This window comes from Ahaetulla prasina, chromosome 1 (assembly GCF_028640845.1).
Source record: "Ahaetulla prasina isolate Xishuangbanna chromosome 1, ASM2864084v1, whole genome shotgun sequence".
In the NCBI taxonomy this organism is placed as follows: Eukaryota; Metazoa; Chordata; class Lepidosauria; order Squamata; family Colubridae; genus Ahaetulla; species Ahaetulla prasina.
Window position 1 is genome coordinate 181,922,127 of NC_080539.1, and position 26,625 is coordinate 181,948,751.

The following is a 26,625-nucleotide window of genomic DNA, read 5'->3' on the forward strand; positions in this document are numbered from 1 at the left end:
CATCTGCCATCTTCATGACCACCTGAAGATTGTGAAGAGAAATATCTGAAGAACAATGAGCAACAGCGGGACCTATTGTTTCTCTGCTTATTCCTTAAGATGTATGGTGGGGAGGGAGAACAGTTTTATAGTTGTGAATATGGGTGGAAGGAGGGTGGACAGATAAGGCCAAGAAGGTGAATTAGACCATTGTTTCCCTCTCTCTCTGCCCTCCCCACAGCTCTCTTGATCCTATGCAAATTGGAGAGTTCACCACTTGGGGGAAGGATGCAATGACCAAGCTCATTTGTGCATATTTAAATGTATAAATAATTGCCAGTTTAACTGTAGAGAGAAATAGTGGGATCAGTGATGCTCAGCAAACAAGGTGAGGATTAGAACAAAGACACCTTTTGCTAATTAAAAGAAAATAACTTTGCTAAAGGCACTCCAGGGACTAATCTTTTGAGGAATTTTGGCTTGACCCTCATTATTTCTACATACTGCATATTTAGCCAGTGCCGTGGTTTATGCACCATGCTAAAGATGATTTATTGATAGGATTTTCACACTAAACTCTAAATCATGTTTTACAATCCAAAATGACTCACAAAATCTCTCTTTATGGCGTGAATCAGAGTTCTGCATGTAGTATATGATATTGGGGCAGAAACAGTGGTGGGATTCAAGTAATTTAACAACTGGTTCTCTGCCCTAATGATTTCTTCCAACAACCACTTTGCCAAACTGCTCAGAAAGTTAACAACCAGTTCTCCAGAAGTGGTACGAACTGGCTGAATCTCAGCACTGGGCATAAAACAGTTAAATTTCATATTTTGAAAATTTACAAGAAAAATTACTGATCTCTCACTTTCATCCAAATAAATATTATATGCAAATCAAACTTTTATTAGAGCCGTGGTGTTGCAGTGGTCAGATTGCAGTACTGCAGGCTAACTTACTGCTCTTTCCAGGAGTGCGATTCTGAACAGCTCAAGGTTGACTTGGCTTTCCATCTTTCCTCTCGGTAAAATAAGGACCCAGGATTGTTGGGGGCAATATGCTGATTCTGTAAAACACTTAGGGCTCTAAAGCACTATGAAGCTGCATATAAGTCTTATTGCTATTGCTATTAAGCAAAAATATGAGAGGCATCAGACCTTATTCAGCTTGTTTCTTTATAAAGAAGTCACTGAAATTTGATGGCATTTCTGTAATATAAACTATGTATGCAATCATATATCTGTACAGGCTGAGCACAAGGATTGGCAATTTTAACATTCTAGTCGTTTCTGGTTCTGTATCTCCTTTTTTAAATCATTAACCTCATAAGATTTGCTGTAAAGGCAGCTGTCTGCTTTCAGTCTCAATTCCTCTATAGATTGTTTTTAAAATTGCAGAAAAGGCTGGCCTAATGCTTGGTTCCATAAGATTTTTATTAGAGTAGCCCAATCGGATCTCCTGAGAAAAATGAATGAAATTGCCCTACTAAGTTTGGATTTAGTAAATATCCCTATTCAAATTTTTCATTTGGGGGCAAATGGAAGAGAGTCACAGCTCCAGGACATTTTGATCCCTACAGCAAAGGACAAAGGCTTCCTCCTATTCAATTTAGAAAAAGTGCCTGGATTGGCAGATGCATTTCAGTTCAACACTTAAGTAGTAGGATGAGTTTTATTCCTCTTAGCTACCTTGAAGGGTTTAGAATTGAACATCTGGTGTACAGAATGTGCTTTCTTCTTGAATTGCTGGCTGTCACTTCCTGCTCTATGCCTGCTCCTGCCTTACTTTGTGTAATGATGTGCCCTACTTGTTAAGTCTTAAAATGGATGGCCTCGAAAATCACAAACTGAAGAATGACAGAGTAGGCAGGGATCCTGTTATTTATATGTCTGCCCAAAACAGTAACTTCCTGTATGTACCAATCCACAGTAAAGGAACTCATAAGAGAATTAGTCCATTTTGTCTACTAAGCAAGCTTTAGTGCTGTTTTTTTAAGCAAACAGGAAACAGTTTGATAACAGCCTGGAGTTTTAGCTCAACCAGCCCACCATGGTTTTCAGACTCACTTTTTCCCCATTCGGGCTACATCTTCCTTTTAACAGGAGTTGCCCCAGACTGTCTCTAGAATCTTTACCCTGCAAATGACGGTTACATCCCTCAGCCCTCATCCTGCCATGCAGGTGGGATTCTCATAAAACCCGTATGGGAGCTCTACGCTCTTTCCCATGCTGACGTTTCACTGGAGGATGTCTGTAGCAGCCTTTTGCCAGGCAGGGCTACTCTTTCCAAAGTTTTGTTGAAGTTAATGTGCTGAAAGGCTGGGTACAAAATTAGGATCCGCGGCGAACGGTCCCTGCACGTGCACTTCCTCGTGTTGCTTTCCATTTAATACCGAACGGACTCCCATGGAAAAGCCGGGACAAACCAAGCGCGGCAAGAACGGCTTCCTGTCCCCTCCTCGCGGAGGCGGCACGGGTTCGCTAGCGGGAGGAGCAGCCGGCACCGCCCGCACCTGGCAACCGCAGGCAGCTGGCAGCGCTGCCCGGCGCTACGGGAGGGACGGGGAACGGGCCCGCCGAGGTCTCGCGGGATTTGTCGCCCCCAGGCCGGCCCCCATTCCCGTGTCTGGCGGGCGGGACGCAAGGAAGAGGAAGCAAGAGCAGACCACGACCAGACCGCCAGCGAGCGCTGCGGACGGCGCAGACTTGGCGGGCTGCTGTTGCTGCTGCCACCGCCGCCACCACCTAGCGAGCCCGACTCCTGCTGCCCGAGTCGCGCCGTGCGAGTGCTGATGGGGAGCTGCCGAGTCCGGCCTGAGCTTGGCGGCTGCTAGAGCGCGAGGCCCGGGAGGCTGAGGAAGGAGCGGCGGCGGCGGGGTTGCAGCCCAGCCGGGCTCGCACAGTATGGGTAAGGCGGGAGAGGAAGGAGCCTTCGCTCCATTCTCCGATGGACCTTTTCTTCTGGCCTTTGGGGTGGGGGCCGCCCCAGAAGTCCGCCTCGTTTCCTCCTGAGAAACCTGAGAACCCGCAAGACGGTTCGTCCCTCCGCTCCTCCACCTCCGCAGCCCTCACTCAGGACTGTCCGTGAGTGGGGGTGGGGAGGACCACAGGAACCCCTCCCGGCGCTCCGTAAAACGTTACGCTGGTCTCGTCCCTCCCTCCGTTGGCTGGTTTCGCCCTCTTTCCCCAAGCCAGACCCAAATAGGATGGGGAAAAGTGGCTTTTTTTGCGGTTCACCCCTCCTCCAGCATCAAAAGGTTTCAGCTAGTCCCCGGGCGCTAACGCTGGCGGAGTCGCATATTTTCTCATCCTGGAAGACTCCCGAGTATCCAATTAGTCATAATTACGCGAACAGGTAGGATACGGACAGGAAGTTTGAATGGGCTTCCTCCCAAATTAAGGCTAGAAAACTGTAGTTGACTTCCTAGTTCTTCTAAACTTTTTCTAAACTTCTAAACTTATATTTAGAAAGTATCTAGGAACTTTTGTATCCTACTGACTGCGATTGGTTTTATTTACGTTGGAAAGTGATGGGAAGGGAAACTCATTTATTCAGCTGAGAGTGCTTTAATATTATGGCCTGGTTTTTGTTTCAGGTGGAAGCATGTTTGGACTAGTGAAAATCTGTTGCTGTTTTGCAAGTCACTATGGTTTGAGTCTCTAGATTTTTGCTGGATTACAGTTCAGACATTATGTACGTTTGCCTTACTTCAGTGCTTACAGAGATCAGAGTTATAAGTTGTATGCTTGAGTATATTAAAAGACTGATATGCTTTTATGTTTTGGGTTTTTGTATCAGTTTCTTTAAAATAAAGTGAAAGAGGATTGCTAATATTTTTCCTGCAAGTCATATACAACCTGAAAATATATGTGCTTCTCTAAAAATACTATATAATCTCAGTGAATATTCCTGAGTATATGGTATTTTGATTGTGGAAATCATTGCCAGAAATATAGCACCTCCCCTCTCCATGTTGAGGAATATACACTGTGTAAGTTGCTAAGTAATGCATGCATTTCAAAGTTAATAAAAACAAATTGAATACACAATTGAAACAATATTAGCTCTCTGGGAAAATCTGTAATGCACCAGATGGATTTGTAACTTTATTTTTATTTGTGGGAAATAAAATTCTATGTAGATATTTTTTCTGATGAAGAATGAAAGATGCAATACATTTACAAGAGAATCTGGATATTTTTTGAAAACAAAATACTGGTACTTGATTTATTGCTACATAACAAAAACCAAATATTATAATTGGAGGAAGTGTTGTGGCTGCTAAAACCTAAATCCTGTTTTGGTTATTAATTAGCAATTGCTTCAGGTCTATTTTAAAAGTTGTTTTCTCTGGAAAAATTATGTAATGTTGCTTGATAATATTTCCGGAAGGGTTTTTTTTATTCCCAGTTAGGAATGACATGTGGTTGCCTATGGACTTTACTTTAAACCTGACTGTTTATAAATTGGTATTGGTGAAGCAAAACCTAAAATTTTTATGATAAATTCTATAGATATTTGTTTAGTGCAGCAGTAGTAGTATTAAATGCATAAATGCTTCATAGTTACATACAGTTTCTTGAAGTTTTTTTCTTTGCACGCAAATATACTCTTCTCTGTTTAATAATACACACATATATTTTAGCTAGTTTCTCATTTATACAGTTTATTTCTTGACTATCAATTGTATGTATTGTTTGCAAAGGCAGAAGTTCCAATCCAAAAGTATTCCTATGGAGGGCTGCTTAGTGTTACAATCCATATATGGCTAAGATACTTGGTTCAGACGAGCCAAATCTTCCATTGTGATCATTCTTGTATAATATTCTGTACAATTAGATGGAGTTGAATATATAAAGTATGCTTCCGTACACGGAAAGGAAAACATTCTGTAAATATGTACTGATGTGGAAGTGCTTTCAAAATGTACTTAAGCTTGTTTGTCTGGTCTCAAAATTAACTTACCCTGTCTTGTTTGAAATTGAGTAACATCTGGCTTGTACACTTTCTTCAGTATCTTAAATAAGGTAATTATTTTGATAGAACACAAAACAAAAAACAGTATTCATTTTACATAATAACTTGAAAGCCCTCCTTCTTACTCGTAGTAGCATGAATTGATAAATTTGATAAGAAAGATATCAGTACACTTAAACATAAAAGTTAAGGGAACAACAAGGTAAATCCTTTACCCTCCCTGTCAAACACTAGGATAGATGGTTTGGGATAGTGGTGACCTATTTTTCTTTCAATTATTAAGTATATATATATATGTTTTACAATTATTGATTTTAAGGAAGGAAGATGTGTTCACCACTGTAAGGTTGTTCTATGTCACGGATCAGAATGGGTCTTTTTCTCAAATTCTTGGCACTGCCCATTTCCCCACCAGAGTTTCGCCTCCGTGTTATTACGCCTCAGCATTTTGGGCCACAGCCCCTCCATCCCAGTCCCTTCGCCGTGGCCCATTTGTCACAGTACAGTTCGCATCTGGCTTTTGGGTGCACAGGAGAGATCAAAGCCAGCCAATTGGTGCAGGGGCTCGGGGGCTTTGGGAGTAGGGCGGGGGCTGCAGTTTGGAGGGAGGCTCTGTCTTTGAACTGTCCTGTGCACCCAAAAGCCCAACACAAACTCTACTGCAACGAATGGCCGCAGTAAAGGGACTGGGATGGAGGGACCATGGCCCAAAGTGCTGAGACGTAATAACATGGAGGCAAAACCCTGGTGGAGAAACAGACAAGCGCCAAGAGTTCGAGGCAAAAAGTCCTAGACCTGTCATGGATCTTATCCAAAGCCACTCCTAGAAAATTAACCCTAGTAGAATACATGTCTACTATTTTCATGAATTTTAACTGGAACTTTTCAGATGGCTGTTCAACTCACTCTCTTCCAATGCTAGAACACCCTTAATGCTCATCAAGTAATTCCATTCTACTAAATTCAACCCACTACTTACACCTGACTAAATCTTTCTCTCTTCTCCCAATTTTGTGTTTAAGAGCATGTTAATTTTTTAATATGTTGGCTTTTTAATGCACTGATACTAATTCAGACCTCTAAGTCTATGCTAAGTATTGCTGATTTTTACTTTTTGTAAAATCACTGAAATTTGATAAAGGGGTTTCTGTGGGAAACTTTCAGTTACAAAGGAAATTGATCTCCCATTTTTCCAAATGGCTTTTGCCCACAAGGCAGAAGGATGAAGGTCTTAAAACATTTTCTTCCAGAAGCTTTTGGGCCTTTCACACTCTAGCTCAGGAGTAGTCAACCTTTTTATACCTACCACCCACTTTTGTATCTCTGTTAGTAGTAAAATTTTCTAACCGCCCACCGGTTCCACAGTAATGGTGATTTATAAAGTAGGTTTGGAGGGGGGGTGGGCCAGCTACCAGCTCTGCTTGTCTGTTACAGCTGGGTAGTGTGGGGGGAGATGCGCGAGCTATTCTGGGATGAGGCTCTTTCGTTTGCGGTCGCACTATAGCGCCATTTAGTTTCACTTATGTAACATGAACTAAACTTATGCACGGGCGATACAAATAGTATATTTTCAGAAATTTAAATTGTCACGGGGAATTTTATGAAAACCTAATGAAAATGTTTTTAAATAATGCTATGAAATTTTTTTTAAAAGTCAATTAAATTTAAAAAAAGGAAAGTGCTTCAGTATTGGACAAAACCCCTACCGCCCACCATGAAAGCTGGAACGCCCACTAGTGGACGGTAGGGACCAGGTTGACTACCACTGCTCTAGCTGCTACCACAATGAAAGGGTTTACTAGTGATTTTCTGAAGAAAAAGTTCCTCTTCTTTATTTACCTGGATGTCCTCCAGATTCCTGGAAATTCCGAAATTTAATTAAGGACATGGGGAACAGTTGTAGTCCTATGTTTTTCATATTTTAAAGGGATCAAACCTTGTTTTCTTTCCGTCAGAAGGATGGACTATTGTTATTGACCCAATAATATTTTCCGTCTAGGGATGTGGATTGGCAATCCTGTCATGACAGTCTGGCTAGCAGACTACTAATGCTAATAACTATCTTATTTATTAACATGTATACCAAAGTTCAGTCATATATGTATTTATTAAATATAAGATACAGTGATAATGAAATAGAAGTTTAGAACATAAGGAGACAAAACACTGGATTTGCAAAATAAGTTAACTTCCTCTGAAAATGTCAAAGGGGTGCCTGAAGAAAGGTATCCAGGAGAATGTTCAAGAACTGTGGTATCACCAGTGTTTAGACTTGTTTCTTACTATCTTCACAGAGAATGTCAGAATGGATTTCTGATCTCAAAAATATACACAAATGCATATAGGCATCAGCTTAATAGGACATTATAGACAGTCCCAATTCAGTGTAGGCCGCAAATAGGCTAACTGCTGTTCCTGAACTACCTTTACAATTAGTTTCATGTATCATCATTAGCACTGGACAATTCTAGTGCTCAAATATGAATAATCAGCAGGAGTTCTGGGAAATTTTTTAATCTAGCAAATTCTTCAACCATGTTTATACATTGTTGCAAAGTTCTAGTGCTAGAACATTGCTTACATTTTAATGATTTTTTGTCCCTAATCTTTCAGGTTTTTATGGAACCTTAGTATTCCATAGAACACTCTTTGAAAAAAAAATGGGTAAAGCCATGCCAGTTTCAGATTTCAGAGATGCACTTATATTGGATAACATCAGTCACCCATTTAATATTCATTGGCAGTGAAACTTGAAACGTAACATTATTATATCCAAATACAGCATAAAACTATGCAAATTTTTTTTAAAAAAACTTCACATAGTAAGAAGGGGAAGTGTACAAAACTAATCACAATTATAGCCAAAATTCCCATAATAGATACTAAAAACCAGAATAATAAAAATCTGTACTAGTGGGGATATAAAATCCATATTGCTACTGTGCAGTTATTTTCCTTTTCCATCTGGGCAATATTTGGTGTTTGACCTAAGTGGGATCCAGTTTCCACTGCTTGGATCAAGAAGGTGAACAATATTGCAGCTCAGAAACAGCAAAAAGATGAGAAGTAGAGTAAGAACTTCAGTATTTGGCCAATAATCATGTCAGGAATTTTCCTATAGTCTAGGCTTGTAATCTTGTCATACACTTCCCTGCCGTCTTATAGTTCAGAGGAAAGTTTTTAAAACTTTTTTTTAACGTTTCTTCCCTGGATACATTCATTTCCTGCTTTTCCTGTTTCTGTGCATGCTTTTATCCCATGTTTGTTTATCAGGGTAGAGCTCACTTTTTAAACTACCAGGTTAAGCATTCAGTGATGTGGTGTCTTCATCAGGAAATACAAAATAGAATAATATACATTAATAATAGTGAAAATAAGTATAGAATAGTGAGATGCCAGAATTTTAGAACCTTATTTTAAATATTTCCATTCAAAGTTTGAAGATTTTAATGTTTTTCAAAACATAACTAGTATCACAAAAGTAGTATCAGAAACTACCCTTGATATTTATTTAGTTTTTGAAGTTTCTAGAGAATTGAGACAAAACAACATGATCCTTGGGCAGGTTGGTAATTGCCTTTGCAGTAATATTAACTGGTTTCCAAGAAATACATTAGCATGTACTTAATAACTGTATTTTGTGGGGAGAAAATTAGTATAAAAATGAATGGGTTCATTGATTTCCATTAGAAAACAGAAGAAAGAGGAAAGTGTGAGTTGGATTTGGCATATTTAGTATTCTATGTTCTCTTCTTATTGTTAAGACACTAGTCCTTCAAAATAAAAAATGTATGATTTCAGTTACTGAATAAATATGGTAGAATATAAGATGTTACTTGCCATTTATGTTACTGCAAGGATCAGCAATATAAAATCCTGGATAGTATCCATAGCATTCCAACGTTAAATATATGAACATTAACTTTTTAATGGCAAAAATCTCAGATGTTTGTAGTTTCATGTATAAGGATGAAGAAATCACAATATTTTCATACTCTTGCACAAGTTCTCATGCTATTTCAGACATTTTATTATCTATTTGGATACCTAAGAGGAGTGATCTATCATATGATCCATTGAAATCCTGCTAGATTCTGTGATATTTGAAGCATTGCCTGTACATTTTCAAGCTCAACTTTGCCTCCCTAAGGAGCAGAATATTACAGTTGTCACATAAATTTTATACCCAAACAGAATAAATCATATACAGTCTTGTCTGCAGACAACTGATTGACCATTGTTTCAAACTATAAACTATATCTCCTTTTTCAATATACTGCTAGATCTTATATATTACTAAATGTAGTCATCTCTTATTTATAATAATTTATTGCTATTTTTGTACAGTGATAAATCTTAAAAATGAAAAGTTTGAACTGCTTTTTTTTTTTACTCCAGGAAAACTAAGTATAGTTTTGTTCACTAGATGTAGTCATTTCCTTGTCCTCCTAGTATTGATAATTGGATCCATGTCTTAATTCTTTTTCTGAAGTAATCTGACATGCTATATTGTAGGTAAGGTCTTGAAAAATTGGTGATTATTTTGCTTGCAATGAATGCTGCTGTCATTCTAAGCAGGACCAGCCTCCTTGGCCCAACAGTCAAATTGTGTTGTTGTCTGCCTGGGTGCTATAAATGTTAATATGTTGAAGTAGCAGTGAGTCTGGAATCATTTTGGGAGAAGTAGGTAAGCACATTTCAACCTGGAGCGTTACTTGGCTATTTTAGGATGCATATTTCAGGCTATTAATAAGTTCAACAAGCAAATTATATACTTCAATTCATGTTGCGGAAATTTAGTAGCTGATTCACAATTAAATAAACATTTCAGCCTTGGGATACACGTTAGAAGTATATTATCTAGAGGGCAGTTCACACAGGGAACAGTGGAAATTGCTTCCGAGTAAATACAAATAGTATGCATTGCAGTATTAACAGTAATTTTGGAATAGGGTGGAGTGGAGCTTGAAAAAGAGAGATGTACAGATTGCCAGGCGCTTTGTCAGGCAAGTTTCTTGGGTAATATTATTTCATATAATCTCAAAGGTAGCTCTAACTCTATGACAAGAAATACCTTCACACTGTTGTATTACTGCCAGTGAGAAAATAATCACTTCAATTAATGTAACTGGGAGGAACTTTTATTTGTATAATTTTTTCTGTTTCAAGGATCATGGATTTGTTCTGATTCTTGGTTTTAAATGATTATTTATGTTATCACTTCACATCTGTACCCATGCTGCTGCTTCCTACCCATGATTTCCAGACTTTGACTTAATCTAAATTGTTCCAATGACATAATTTTATGAAAAATTCAAATTCATTGTATTGGGACTTCAGCTCTATTGATGGCTTTTCTACTAGATAATTCAAGTGAGTTTTATTTTGACAACATTTTACAAAATAGTATAACATAGTGCATATTAATTAAGAACACTTAATACCAGTATTATTAAGATGCTTGACTGTCCTTATGCCTATAACCAGATGTTGATTACTATAGCATTAGTGTTCTGTATTACCATTCAAGTTTTAGCAATAAACTTTGGTTGCTTTTTTAAAATTTAGTTTCTGTCTTTTAAGTATGAAAAATCCATATTTATATAAAATTCCTGGAAGCTTTCTTTTTTCTTTTTAAACATTGCTTATAACTTGAACAGGAAAGATTTATGCAGTAAATGTTTGTGGCCTTTTGTGTGGTAGAAAAATGGCAGATGCTCAAAGACAACTAAAATTAACTCTTGATTATTGACTTCCATAGGCAGGATAGTTCTAAGGCTATGATTTGGAACAGAAGTACCTGATGATAATTTTTGTTTTACTGCTGTACAGAGTTCATCTTTAGAATTCAGTAGTGAAGTCTAATGTATATATGATAGAGTTGTAGCTTGCTTTCTTCTTGGCCTTTCTCTGTAAGCACAGTGTTGCACTCTAAACTTGCACATGGCAATATTTTGAAACCTTTTCTTACCGGCAAAAGTTATGTCAATAAGCCCATCCATACTAGTGCTGTGGCTTTTTTTATTTCCTAAAAAATTATATGCAATATACCTCATAACTAAAAAAATACAGTTTTTCTGTGCACTGATAGATTTTGAGCACAATAAAAAAGCAATGCTAGAAACACGGAGATCAGGGGCTAGAGAAGATAGCTCTAGGATCTTTTGGAGATGTTACAGCACAGGACTTAACACTAAAAGAATTTTGTGATGTGATATTCAGCACCAGTATCATATAAAGGAAGTAGTCATAGCATGTCTCTCCGAACCTTTCCATATACGTCTTTTAAAATAATATGGTAAATTCCTTCTAGATATATTGTAATGCAGTGAAAGCTATTACAATAGTACACCTTTTTCTCAGTTTTTCAATTAAAAAAAGTTTCCCAGAGCAGTTCATAAAGTTTAGAAATAAGAAGGCTTTGCCTATGAAGAAGAAAAGAAATTATTGTACAGTTTTGTACAATAATTTATACTTAGCAGATTTCCATAAAGGTAGAAATTTGCACAAATTGTTAAGAACCAATGCTTTTTAGAAATAACCCAAAATACTTTGTCTAAAATAATATTTTTTTTAAAATAGTACTTTAGACAAAGAACTAATTTGGCTGAAATCTTACAAGAAATCATACATGGAAACATTGCAAAATTTTGGCGTTTAAAAATCCATTTTCAAAAATTAGGTCAATAGTGCCATCTAGTGATATTTCTGGTGAATGTTTCTGCCTTAAAAAACTTGTTTATAGAATTTGTGAATCTAGCTAGTATTGGTTTGTTGATAAACTTGAAGCAATTGAAATATAGTGGCAGTTAGGGATGCCCAACTCAAAGGAGAACATTTGAACTTTTTCCATTGACAAAAGAATTTTGGAAAGAAAGTTGAGATAAAATATACAATTAAATTATTATTCAAAATGGTGTCTTCTGTTGTACAAGAGAAATAATTCTTTCCTATTCCCATGTTTATCTTAATTTAACAAGAAATTGCTTTCTCTGGATATTTGCAGAATAATACTATTACACTGCTGTTTTCAGAGATGCATCCCTAAATAGGTAAAAGAATCTCAGCTTCCAGCTTGGCCCAAAGAGTTTAGGACTGTGATATAAGTTATTGAAGGGAATTGCCACACAATTTAGTTTGGCATATTCACAATGAAAAACCTGATTTGTATGAAAGATTCAGTTGGTGAAAATAACAAGTTTAACTAGGTTTCTCCCAATACTATAATCAGGGATCTACAAGTTACAATTCAATAGCAAAGTGTTTATTTTCGCTAGTGAGATAGTTGGAATCCCACTATGATTATGCTACAGTGTTGTATGTATTTATCAATTTGAAAACTGTTTAATTAAATTATTATGATAAATCAGGACTTTAAATATTTTCTTTTTATTTTCAGTCCATTTCACTATAAGGTAGTCTTCAACTTATCACCACAATTGAGCCCAAAATTTATGTTACCAAGTGAGACGTTTGTTAAGTGATGTTTTTGCACCATGTTACAATCTTTCTTGCCAGAGTTGTTAGTAACATGGTTGTTAAGTAAATCTGGCTTCCCCATTGGCTTTACTTGTCTGATCACATGACCTACTGCAACTGTCATAAACAGGTAACAAGCATCTGAACTTTGATCACGTGACCATGGGGTTGCTACAACAGTCGTTAGTGTGAAAAATGGTCATGAGTCATTTTTTCAAGTCCTGCTGCAACTTTGAACTGTCACTAAATGAACTGTTGTAAGTGGAGGACTACCTGTACCATATACAGCTGGTTCTCGACTTACTAATCACAGTAGCAACCAGCAATTCCTCTAGGTGATGCAACCTTAGAATAAAAATCACCTGAGCACACGTGACATGTTCCATCAGTCCCAGCTGCCATCATGAAGCAAATTGCCCATGGTGTTAAGGATTAAACGATGTGACTAAAACTTCCTGTCAACTTCCTTATTGACGATGCTTGTTGGAAGCAGGCTGTGAAGGTTACAGTAGCCAATCACTTGATATTTATAATTGTAAATGCACACTGGTTGCTCAGTGATTAAATTGCAGTGATGTGACCACAAGGATGCTTGCAATAACTGCAACTTCAAGGACAGGTTGTAAGTCAGTGCCATCATAACTTAAAACAGTTGCTATCTATATTCTAACCATATCTCTATCTCTATCTATCTATCTATCTATCTATCTATCTATCTATCTAAGACACGGTAGCTCAGTGGCTAAGAAGCTGAGCTTGTTGATCGAAAGGTTGGCAGTTCAGCACTTTGAATCCCTAGTGCTGCATAACAGGGTGAGCTCCTGTTACTTGTCCCAGCTTCTGCCAACCTAGCAGTTCGAAAGCACGTAAAAAATGCAAGTAGAAAAATAGGGTCCACCTTTGGTGGGAAGGTAACAGTATTCTGTGCGCCTTTGGTGTTTAGTCATGCCGGTCACATGACCACGGAGACGTCTTCGGACAGCGCTGGCTCTTCAGCTTTGAAACAGAGATGAGCACCGCCCCCTAGAGTTGGGAACGACTAGCACATATGTGCAAGGGGAATCTTTACCATTATGCAAACATACCAAGGAGGAAATTTCACTCAATTCAGTGATTAGCTGCAATCTATGAGGAACATTAAATTTGGTCAGCTATTTGAAATAGGAATTTTAAGTTTTAAATTGAAATGTAGATACTGTTGTAGAGGAATTTTGCTGGTGTGTATCTGTGAGTCTGTTAGATAGTGACAGCCTGAAAGGTTTCTATCAGGTCCGGTGTTTGAGTGGGAAAATATTCAAACGTGATTGGTTGAACCCCTTGACAGCTCCCTATATTAAGGGCAAGCTGTCAGAGAGGCAAGCTGCTGGATTGTAGATATTGGTTCAATAAAGAGCTGTTGTCTGAAGCCTGTTTCCAGTCTCTTAATTCACTCAACATAACAGAGTCCTTGTTGGCTCATGGCAACTCCCTGGAGAAGTCCCTGCAGTTTTCTTGACAAGAGTTTTGGAAGTAGTTTGCCATTGCCTCTTTCCTAGGGATGAGAGAGAGAGTGACTGGGCCTGATGTCACTTTGATGGTTTTGTGCCTAAGATGAGACCTGAACCGATGGTCTCCGGGTTTTTAGTTTGATGCCTTAACTGCAACAAAGGTGCTTTTTTTTCATAGACTCCATAGACATTTAACTACAACACCAAATTGGCTCTCTTTAAACTGTTATAATTAATCTTGTTTTTGATTTGGGGATTTTTTCTCTCTTCAATCTTCATAGTGTTTCTTGTGCCTCCCCTTGTTCCTCAAGTTCACTTTCACATAAATTAAAAGTACCAAATCTGTTCCTCACATTGATCTTTATAGTCTGACTAGATACCCTTTCTAAGTCAAATCTTTCTGGCATATCTAGTTGTTCAATTTTCTAAGTTATCTGATACCAATAATTGTGGTCTCCTCTGCAATCTCCACTGGACAGCACCCTGGCTGATTTGATCACTTTTTTCTGTTTCCAACTACCTTGTCCATATAAGTAGTGCCCAGTTCCAAAATAACTAGTGCACCATATAAACACTATTGGCATTAACAAAATCACAATCAGTTAAGTGTAAAAGGTAGCTTTACTTGGAACAGCTTCCATCGTGCAATAATACCTTTAACACCATCTGGCAACAACATCTACCTAATTTGGGTCCTTGGGAAGGACTTGATAGGTGGGATAAAAAAACAGTTGGCTGACTGGGTGAAAAACCATAACAACAATAACAACTTGTTCATGACAGCCAGAAAATATTTTCAGATTGTACCTACTTTTTGTTGGTTTGCCAGCTAATTAACAAGCAGTTTATGTGGGGATATATTAAGGAATTGATACAATAACATTTTTCTATATTATGAATTTTAAAAAGCTATGATAGGGCTGAGATGAAAGTTTTCAGTCATTAAAAAAAATCAAAAGGACTTCGAATGACTGAAGATCTTTTTTTGCTTATATCTGCTTGATTGCAGTAGCATAAATTAAAGAATCTCTTCTTGAAATGTTAGGGCAGTGATGGCTAACCTTTTCTGGACCGAGTGCCCAAAGCATGTGCCCAAACCCCCAAAATGCAGCTACCCCCGCGCATACACTCTGCGCATGCAGCACCCCACATGCCCGCACATGCGTGGCCGAGACCCAAACACTAGCTGGCCAGTAGGAGGTGCACACGCATGTGCAGCAGAGCTGAACTGGGGCGACAGCTCGCGTGCTATCAGAGAGGGTGTTGCGTGCCACCTGTGGCACGCATGCCATAGGTTTGCCATCATGCTGTTAGGGTAACCAAGTTCTTTGGGAGGTTTGCAGCTGTCCCCAGGTTCTTCTATGTGTACACATAGCCACTTCATTTTATGGATGATCTTCATATACCTGGTACCTGTATATGCACATACAGTTTCAAAGAGTCACTTGACTCCCAGAAAATAAGATTGTTTTAACTGCAAGGAGAGTTTTGCTGTGCTAATATAGTTTGCAAAGCAACCTTACTGAATGCTTTGCATAGCTCTTCTGAAAGCCCTGTGTTCATTTTCACTTTATATTTTTTAAAATATATATTTTTTTACATTTTAATAGGTTTTATTCAACTAAACTGACTTTTTCTTTCCTTACCCTAGTTGAATATGTTGTGGAATATAATTATGATGCTGTACATGATGATGAGCTAACCATTCGAGTTGGTGAAATCATAAGGAATGTGAAAAAGCTTGAAGAGGAAGGATGGCTAGAAGGAGAACTAAATGGGAAAAGGGGCATGTTCCCTGATAACTTTGTTAAGGTAAGCATTCATTCTTCATTAAAGTTGTTGGTTAACTTTATTATATCTCTATTAAGAGCCATGGTGGTGAAACGGTTAGAATGCAGTTCTGCAGACTACTTCTGCTTACTGCTGGCTGCCCACAGTTCAGCAGTTTGATTCTTCTGACTCAGCCTTCCATCCTCCCAAGGCCAGTAAAATCAGGACCCAGATTTTTGGGGGCAATATGAAACTGTTGACTCTGTAAACCACTTAGAGAGTAAAGTACTATGAAGCAGTATACAAGTCTAAGTGCTATTGCTATACTGGTGAGAATTTAGCTTAGAGATCAGAAATAAGCAGAAAAGGGCATTTGAAGAGTGCTGTAACATAGCATATTTATGTAAGATATTTCAGTGTGCTTTTTTATCTTACCTTTATTATTTTTATAAATAATTCAAGGTTGAACATATCTAATAGTCCTTTCTCCTCCTATTTTCCGTGGAGCAACAACCTCGTGAGGTGGGTTGGACTGAGAAGTGAGTAACTAACTCAAAGTCACTTAGCCGGCTTTCATGCCTAAGGCAGGACTGATGGCATTTCCTTTCGTTAATATTTCTGTAGTGAGTAATCACTACATCCTTTCTATATGTAGATGCTAGTTGTGCGTTGAACTGCTTGTAAAATAGTAGGTATTCAATTTGTGCTAATTTGGTCATGATAAAAATAATGTACTTGCCTTCAGTGGCCTTACATGTTTAGTCATGACCTTCCCATCCGAAATACTTAATAGAGTGCAGGAAATTGTGACATCAATATGTCCTGATAGGTAATAAAGAAGAGTAATACGTTTTACTAGTGGATACTATTTCACTGATAGGCAAAAATCATTTTTAAAATAGATTTTCTGGAACAAAACTAGAAATATACCCGGATAGTTCCTAATGTTATTTATTTATCTTTTTGCAAAAATTCAAAAGTCTAGTGCTTCCATAATTTTAAGCCAGGAAACATGACTTATGAGTCAGGCTTCTTTGCACATATAGCATTCAAAATATGAACACAGTCACTCTGTTCACATAAATATTGAAAATATTGACATAGGAGCAACCAGGAGCAAACTATTGTATAATAATGTAATTATTCATTATATTACCTAAAAGTAATGTAATGAATAATTTAAAAACTAGTGATATCACAACAAGAAAACTCATGTGGAAAATAATGATCATTTACAGCTGAGGAGGACTCAATTCTCAGTCATGCCTAAAAAACTTCTGAAGAAAGCCATGTTGTAATGGCCTTTCTAACTGCTAGTAATTTTGGCATTGACCTGATCCAGGAGGAATGCTGTTCCCTAGCAGAGAGGAGGCAGCAGAAAAGACCCTTGTTTTCCAGAGTGGGGACCAAACCTGAGCCCTCAGTTCTTAGTCTTATTAGATGGGCAGATACCATTGGGATCAGGTCATCCAAAAACTGTCCAGATAGCTTTAAAAGTGACAAAACAATACATTGAATGTACCCAGAAACTAACCAGTAATAGTGCAACTCTTGAATTAAAGGTGTTAATTCATATAAATTCTTTGTATTACAATGTAAATATGTTTCACAAGCAAAATTATGCTTCTTACCTGTATACTCCAGAATTTATCAATCTTATCTAGCCAAAGAATCCCTCCCGTCTTCCAAATTCCAACAGTCTTTTGTATCATGACAGTAAGAACCATAAAATAAAAATTCATTTAAAATACAATATTCTGCTTTTATCACTGGTTCTAAAATAGAATTAATTATGATTAATTACTAAATTAATAGTAATTTTGTCTTTTTTAAAAGAATTCCCAGATTATTTTAATTATTTAATTAGATGTGGAATCTTAAGGGTATCAAGAGCACACTGTTAAAAATAATAATTTATTAAATGTATATGCCATCCAACGCCCAATGACTCTGGGTAGTTAGCACCAATATGAAACAGGTGAATAATTCAGTATTCCAGTATTTTCCCCATGAAATATTCCATTGTTAGATCAGATGATATTCACGGACATGACATGAATGATATTGGGATTTGACAGATGCTTTGGCACAAAAGCATTTTGTACCTAATACATCCTTGATGAAATCAAATAATTTAACTAAAATAGAGCGTTGCAACCCCTACCAAATTTCTATCTGAAGAAATTTGAAGTTAGCATGCATTTGTGAATCTGGATTTATGTTATTGCAGTGCAACGTCTATTAAGTGAGGAGGCACATCCTCAGAGCTGCACAGAAACCCTTTTTAGTCCTTTTCCTTCCTTGAGGCAATAGAATGCATTTGTAGCACATGGCAAAACTGTCCGGAGCACTTGATCATGCTATATAGGAAGGTGCCATTAGCATCCTATGTAGGCCTCAACTTGCCTGTGTTTGCACACAATGGAAGCCATCATTTAGCAACCACAGTAACTGGTTCACACAGCACCGATTGGAAGGACGGCAAATATAGTTCCTTTTATACTAATACAGGTTAAATAGCAGACCAAAGAAGATTGGCAAGCATTTTGGTTCAATTAACTATTTTTTTAAAAAAAATATTTTTTATAATTCTTTAATAATCCTTTTATACTCACAGATCCTAAATTCATAGATATAAAAAGCAGGAAATACAAAGCATTTCTCTAGGCTTTACAGGAAAAGAGATGGGAAGTTTAAATAGCAGGTTCCTCACTGGCAATGGAGGTTATTAATTTTGTAAAAAAGTATTTTTGGAAAAGGGAAATAGCCAGTACCATAAAGCTGCAGACAGGTATTCTCTTAGGTGAACTGTACCACTGAGTACAAAGGGATTATAACTTTTGTGTGGGGTGGAGGATTGTTGATCTTCCTCCACAGTAGGTATTGCTACAAGCGTAGGCAAACCAGGAAATGTTTGCTTAGTTAATATTTGAACTTTGACCACTGCAACAACTAGGTAAAAATTTCTGCAACACATACACCTGGGTGTGTTGAAGCAAATATGTCTTTAGAGCCAGTAAGTTCTTTTAAAAAAATTTCTTGCTAGAAGTTACTACCTAAACCTAGTTAAATCATGATGTTTTTTAAAAAATGATTTAGGGGATTATGTAATGTCACGCCATTGTCTAAAGGACTGTTTGCAAATAATATATTTTTTCAGGCTCAGGCAGCTGTTTATTTTTCATAAACTTTATTTATTTGGATTTAGCTAATGTTTTAATTGGGATGTGGATTTAGATATTGCTTTATGGGCTTTAATGAATTTAGCAAGGTAAAGTTGAGCTGCAGAATTTACTTATTGATTTCATTGTGCATTTCTTTTTTAGCTTCCTGAAAGGAGAAAACAAAGTAGGCAATTTTTAAGATGTTTCCAAATAAAAGTCAGATCTTTTGAAAAAAAACCTGACCAACTCTTTAACTGTTGTTAAGGCTGAAACAAATGGAATGCTTTATTTTCTTTTGCATCCAGTTATTTAAATCAGCTTCCTTATGGTAACCCTGCTGGGAAACTGTTATTTTTGGTGAGGAATTTTTAATTGTATTGTTGATAACTGAAATAATAATTAATGTTATAATTTCTAAATTATTTTTATTCCTATATTAGAGATTTTTTAACTCTTCCTGAGCTCTAATGAAAGGCATTGATGATGGGTTTTCTGGTATCTAATGCACAAAGTACTGTGTTTCCCCCAAAATAAGACCCTGTCTTATATTTTTTTTGAATCCTGAAATAAGCACTTGGCCTTATTGCCATGCACTCAAAAGCCCAACTGAACTTATTATCGGGGGATGTCTTATTTGGGGGGGGGGGAAACAGGGTAACAGAATCCATACTGTGAATCTGTTTTATGTACTGGCAATTGTGATGCAGTCCAAAAGTAACGATATTAATTTGACACAGTGCAGAGGGAATACTCAAACATTTTCTGCTACACTGCTTACATCCTTGCACCCAGGATAACCTTAAATTGTTTTTACCTGCCGTTCACTATTTGTTACATTGCTAATGCAGTGGTAGCTTCAGTTTTAATAATCTGACTTGGATGTCATGTAAGGATATAAATAGTGCACAAAAATGTATAGCTTGAGAAGGGGGAAGCATTTCCTATCAGGAAACCCAGATTATTTATGCAGCCAAAAGAGTAATGCAAAAATATTTGGGAAAGTACTTGTAAATGGTACAATCAGAACTGAGCATGTATTGTTCAGTGACTAAGAAATATTTAATGAAGGGTCAAAAAAATGGAAAATGAAGAGGAAGTGGAACAGAACGCAGTAGAAAGGAGTAGACTGGAATATACTACCTGGAATTCTAAGAAGGGCTCCAGACGCTGCAGATTTCACTTTGTGTTCAAATAAGGGATCATGTTGTTTTGCTAGTTGTTACTGAACTGAAAAAAAAGTAATATTGTAAAAAAAGAAATGAAAAGAGGAGAGGGTTTCCCTCCCTCCGATTTTACAGGTAGTCCTCAACTTACAACCATTTGTTTAGTGACCATTAAAAGTCACAACATACCGAAAAATGTGATTCTACACTTGATCTTAGCCAAAAGGCTGAGAAACAATTACTCCTCCTTATTTATTACTGAATGTTCTGGGTTTTCAAAAACTTTTCACACTTATGATCATTGCAGCATCCGCATGGTCACATGATCAAAATTCAGCTGCTTGGCAACTGATTCATCTTTATGATGGTTGCAGTGTCCTAGGGTCATGTGATTTTTGCAATCTTCTGACAAAGCAAGTCAATGGAATCCAGATTCACTTGAGAACTGGGTTACTAACTTAACACCTTCAGTCAGGGGTGTGAAACTCAAGACGCAGGGGCTGGATCAGGCCCATGGGGTGCTTAGATCTGGCCTGCAGGGCCGCCCTGGAAATGAGGGCAAAAGACTGGTCCACAGTGCCTTTGCCAGCAAAAACGGAGCTTGCGAAGGCCACGGATGGCCCTCCTGAGCTCCGTTTTTGCTGGCAGAGGGTGGCAGGAGCCACTGCAGGTGAAAATGGAGCTTGGGAGCCCATTTTCACTGGCAGAGCACTCGGGTCACCACAGGTGCCCCCAACACCAGTGATGTTGAGCTGGCCATGCCCACCCTGGCCTCCTGAGATCAAACACATGATGCGGCCCTCAATGAAATTGAGTTTGACACTCCTGTCTTCAGTGATTCCCTTAACAATTGTGGCAAGACAGGTCATAAAATGGGACAAAACTCACTGAACACCTGTCTTGCCTAGCAACTTAAATTTTGGACTCAATTGTGGTTGTAAGTTGAATGCTACTTGTATTGTTTGAATAGGCCTTTGGGGTTGCCATAAAATACATAGACAGCATCACCACCAGGTGGACTTGTAATTGGTTGATACACTTCATTCAATGTGTAGTCCTTAATGAATCTACATCTAGATGGATGGAAATAAGCAGTGGGGTTCCCAAATGTTTTGTCTTAGGCTCAGTACTCTTTAATATATTCATAAACAATTTAGATGAGGGAATAGAAGGGGAACTCATCAGATTTGCAGATGACACCAAGCTGGCAGGAATAGCCAGCACCCCAGAAGACAAGCTCAAGATCCACATGGATCTTGACAGATTTGAACACTGGGACCTAACTAATAAAATGAAATTCAATGTAGAAAAAATAAAAGTTTTACCCTTAAGCAATAAAAACCAAATGTACAGGTATAGAATAGGTGGAACCTGGCTCAATAGCTGCAACTGTGAGAAGGATCTAGGAGTCCTAGGAGACAGCCACTTAAATATGAGTAGGCTGTATACTACAGCCACCAAAAAAAGCCAATGCGGTCCTAGGCTGCATTAACGGAGAGATAGAATCAATATCACATGGAGAGTTAGTTCCACTTTATAATTGCCTTGATAAGACCACACTTGGATTATTGCATCCAGTTTTGGTCACCACAATATGAAAAAAGATATTGAGACTCTGGAAAGAGTGTAGAGAAAAGCAACAGAGGTGATTAGGAGACTGGAGGCTAAAACATATGAAGAACAGTTACAGGAATTGAATATGTCTAGCCTAGTGAAAAGGAGTAGGGGTGACATGATAGCAGTGTTTCAGTATTTGAGGGGTTGCCACAAAGAGGCGGGGGTCAACTTATTTTCCAAAGCACCAGAAGGCAAGACAAGAAACAATGGAATCTAATCAAGGAGAGACGCAACCTGGAACTAAGGAGAAATTAACAGTGAGAATAATTAACCAGTGGAAGGGCTTGCCTTCAGAAGTTGTGAGTGCTCCATCACTGGAGGTTTCTAAGAAGAGATTGGACAGCCATTTATCCAGAATGATACAGGGTTTCCTGCTTGAGCAGTGGGTTGGACTAGAAGACCTTCAAGATCCCTTGCAACTCAGTCTATTATTCTATATAACTCAATCTGTATTCTATCTACACAGTGTGGGTGAGGACTTGGGCTTCCCTCTCTCAAGTCACATCACTCCAGCCAGTAAGACAAGCTGGCCTTACCCTTGCCAAGAGACAATAGCATAAAGAAATTAAGAGTGCATTATGATTTGTGCTTTGACATTGTATCAACATATTTATCATAGTAGGCTGTTATTGCAAAGTTTTCTTTTTATGTGGCGAGAATTGGCAACTCCTCATGGTATAGTCATGTCTATTGAAAGGTATCTCAAGACAGTCTTTAAAATAAAACCACAAGGATTACTTAGCTACCTGATTGCCATTTGTTGGAGAATGGAAATGAGAAGTTCCAGGAATCATATTTTTTTCCTGCTGGCATAGAAATGACTTCCTGCCAGAAGTTAAATGTTATTCAGCCTGCTGCAAGTTTTCCATATTTTTGGGCAGAGTAAAACTTTTTGTCAAATAGAAATCAAGACCTCTTGAAATTTTCTTAATATGCTTAAAATAGACAATATGAAATTAATTAATTTTAAGAGTTTAATTAATATTTAGTTTGCTAGTAAACTATGATGGTAATAGTGTATCTTGTGAAAGTGATGGGGATGTGTATGTCTTATCTGGATTGTTTGGAAAGAGTTTGAGCCAGGGAATCCTGAGCAAGTGGATAGGATCCTTGCTTTACCACCTGTGTTCTGGATTCCTGCTCCTCCTGGCTGGTTAAGGATTCCAAGAGATGGCATGTGAATAGTTCCAAGCAGTAGTTAATGTCTCATTATGGGACAGGGGTGTTCTCCCTGCTTGGATGGGGGTAGTGGTGCGCCCCTTTCTTAAGAGACCATCCTTGAACCCAAGATGAATGTATCATTTTTGTGTGCTCTCCAGTGTTTCATTTTCTGGAAAACCAGCAGGAATTTTACTTGCCTAACAACTAGGACTCAGTCTCAGTTAATGGTGGCAACTGAGACTGAAAGCATTGCCATCACTAAGCAATGCAGTCAAGCTTTATGACTGCATCACTTAATGATGTGATTTCCAGTGCCAATGTTATGGACTATCTGTAATCACAATTCAGGCCAAGTTGAGATAGTATTGGTGGTGTGTGAAGATGACTTCTGGAAAGGTCAGACTTGGGCTGGTACATCCATCTTGGCCTTTCTGAATCTCTCAGCAGCACTATTTGCTAAGATAAGGTCGGAGCCACAAATATATGGGAGAGGGCTTTGGCGGTGGCAGGGCAAGGTGTAGTTTTTTGCTACTAATATTATTGTCCCTTTTTGAGTGGTGCTGTGGCCTAGAGGTGAAGAGGCTCACCTTCCACTCAGCTAAATTGTTTCTGATCAACCTTTCTAGCTGTATGCCTGTTAAATTTATTTATTTATTTATTTATTATTTCAATGTTTATACCGCCCTTCTCCCGAAGGACTCAGGGCAGTTTACAGTCAAGTAAAAAGTAATACAAAAATTAAGAACAATTTTAAGAAACTAATTTAAATTGACCGAAATGCTAAAAATCTACTAAAACCCCATTAAAAACTAATTAAAACTGTTAAAAAACTATTAGGCCAGTCCTGCCCGGTGAAATAAAAGAGTCTTCAGCTCACACCGGAAGGCCCGGAGGTCAGCAACGTTGGAGGTAGTTCGTTTCAGAGGGCTGGGGCCCCCACAGAGAAGGCCCTCCCCCTGGGGGTCACCAGCCGACATTGTCTGGCCGACGGCACCCTGAGGAGACCCTCTCTATGGGAGCGCACTGGTCGATGGAAGGCCACTGGTGGCAGCAGGCGGTCCCGTAAGTAGCCCAGTCCTAAGCCATGGAGCGCTTTAAAAACGGTCACTAACACCTTGAATTGCACCCGGAAGGCAACCGGAAGCCAGTGCAGCCCGCGCAGGATAGGTGTTATGTGGGAGCCTCAAGCCGCTCCCACTATCACCCGCGCGGCCGCATTCTGGAGCAGTTGAAGCCTCCGGGTACCCTTCAAGGGGAGCCCCATGTAGAGAGCATTGCAGTAGTCTAGAGGGGAAGTGACGAGGGCATGAGTGACCGTGCACAGGGCATCACATTCCAAGAAGGGACACAACTGGCATATCAGACGAACCTGATAAAAAGCCCCTCTGGCGACAGCCGTCATATGGTCTTCTAACGACAGCCGTGCATCCAGGAGGACGCCAAGATTGTGAACCTTCCCCGTGGGGGCCAACAACTCACCCCCCCACAGTCAGTGATGGAATCAACTGATTGTACTGGGACGCCAGCATCCACAGCCATCCAGACCCGCACGGCCTCCAGGCACCGGGACATCACTTCAACGGCTTCATTGGGGTGGTTAGGGGTGGAGATGTACAGCTGTGTATCATCAGCGTACAGATGACAACTCACCCCAAAACCACGGATGATCTCACCCAGCGGCTTCATATAGATGTTGAACAGGAGAGGCGAGAGCACCGACCCCTGCGGCACCCCACACAGGAGGCACCTCGCGGTCGATCTCTGCCCATCCGTCAACACCATCTGCGACCGGTCAGAGAGGAAGGAGGAGAACCACCAAAAAACGGTGCCCCCCACGCCTAACCCCTCCAGCCGTCGCAGCAGGATACCATTGTCGATGGTATCAAAAGCCACTGAGAGGTCTAATAGGACCAGGGCAGAGGAACAACCCCTGTCCCGGACCCTCCAGAGATCATCCACCAACGCGACCAACGCCGTCTCCGTGCTGTATCCAGGCCAAAAGCCGGACTGGAACGGGTCCAGATAGACAGTTTCATCCAGGTACCAAGGAAGCTGCTGCGCCACCACACTCTCAACAACCTTCGCCACAAAGCGAAGGTTGGAGACTGGACGGTAGTTTGCCAAAACAGTTGGGTCCAGGGAAGGCTTCTTGAGGAGGGGCCTCACCACCGCCTCATTTTTGCAATTTATATATGTATGGCAGGACACTAAACATATTACATTTATTTTCCTATGAACCAGACAGTTAACATGGGCAATTAATTTCTCGTTTTATATTTACCAGGAAGTTAAAAGAGAAACTGAATCTAAAGAAGATGGTTTGCCAGTCAAAAGAGAAAGGCATGGAAATGTGGCCAACCTTGTTCAGCGTATGAGTACTTATGGGCTTCCAACAGGAGCATTCCAGCCTCAGGGTAAAGGCTTCAGAAGAAGTATGTATTGTAGTTGATTTCTCCAGTACGGTACTTTTTAATACTTTTTAATACATACATACATACATATATATATTCCTGAAGTCACAAAGGAGTGGAGAGAGGCTTAATTTGATCTTTATTGGGGTAGAAAAGTGCTATTGTATTTTTGAATTGATCTCTTTATTCATAAAGTGAGAAATTTGAAAGCTCTATTTAGAGAAACCCTTTAAGTATCCATAAATTGTTGGAATGACCTATCTGTTTCTTTCCTGCCTTCTAGGAAAAAACAAATGGGATGTCCCTTCTTACAGGGTACTCTGAACTTGCATTATCCTTTGCTAAGTGTAGGTTCTGAGTAGTGATAGCTAGAATGTTAAACATTCCAGTCAGTCTGTGTGTCTGCCAATCCATTGAAATGATTATTTTAAGAAATGTAGATTCTTTGATGCTCTTTGAGCTTGGTTGTTGCTTGCAAAATTTTTATTATCCAGCTAGGTAACATCATCAGTACAGATGAGTGTGGAGTTTGTTCCCGTGTTAACTGTAATAGCTTGCCCTGTGTCAGGCGCAAACCTAAAGATTATGCAGCAAGATCCAGTTGAGTCAAAACCTTTATTTGCTTAGATCTAATGGGCAGAATCTTGCCAAACTAAAACTATAATCTTTTAATCTACTAGACATATCTTGAGAGATTCCAAGGTATGGCTACCCTCATTCCCTTCTCCCCTTGCCCCATCCAGCACAGAACTGCATAGTCTCTTAATCCGGGCCTCTCTCTGGTAAAGCTCTGTGTTGACTAAAACTCTTAATCTATTGATTCTCCAGGGCACATTCCATCACACCCTGCCAGTTTGGGTGGGAGTATGGTTTTCTTCTTGGTACTTGCTTGCTTCAAGTATTTTCTGCTTGATTATTTGTCTGTTGTTAATCCCTGCTTGTTTATCTGGGTGTTGGCCACTGGAGAGGATATGTTCTGGAGTTTTTTGGGGGGTTGTTAGTTTTCTTTTGGGGTTTTTTTAACTGCTCTTTTGAATAAGTGTGTAAATATGCTTTATCTCTACAATAGTAGGTAAGCTATTGATGGCTCATTTATCTGAATGCCAAGCTTCCAGTATTTCCCTAGCATTTAGGGATTTAGCTTGGCCCAAGATGCCTGCAGTTTCTGTGATTGTGGCTGTTCATGTGTTGTGAGATTCAGGAGTTTTCATTGTGTCTTTTGATTGCTAGTTGGTATTCATGGATTCACTCTGCTAGTCTTCTGTCTGCCTGTCCTACACACAGGTAGTCCTTGTACTACCACAATTGGGATCAGAATTTTGGTCACTAAACTATGCAATCATTAAGTGAGTCAACACATGACTGGACTTGATTTTATGACCATTTTATATGGTTGTTAAGCAAATCACCATGG

General features: G+C 38.9%; 1 protein-coding gene across 1 annotated transcript in view; it reads left to right on the plus strand.

Moving 5' to 3' along the window:
* Window positions 1-2,472: 2,472 nt before the first annotated feature.
* The window catches only part of CD2AP (CD2 associated protein), an 87,320-nt gene continuing 63,167 nt past the window's right edge, over window positions 2,473-26,625 (plus strand). Inside the window, exons 1-3 of the mRNA XM_058183768.1 lie at window positions 2,473-2,889; window positions 15,577-15,737; window positions 25,085-25,232. Coding sequence (XP_058039751.1) covers window positions 2,886-2,889; window positions 15,577-15,737; window positions 25,085-25,232 — 313 coding nt within the window. The 5' untranslated portion in view covers window positions 2,473-2,885. The remainder of the gene's footprint in view (window positions 2,890-15,576; window positions 15,738-25,084; window positions 25,233-26,625) is intronic.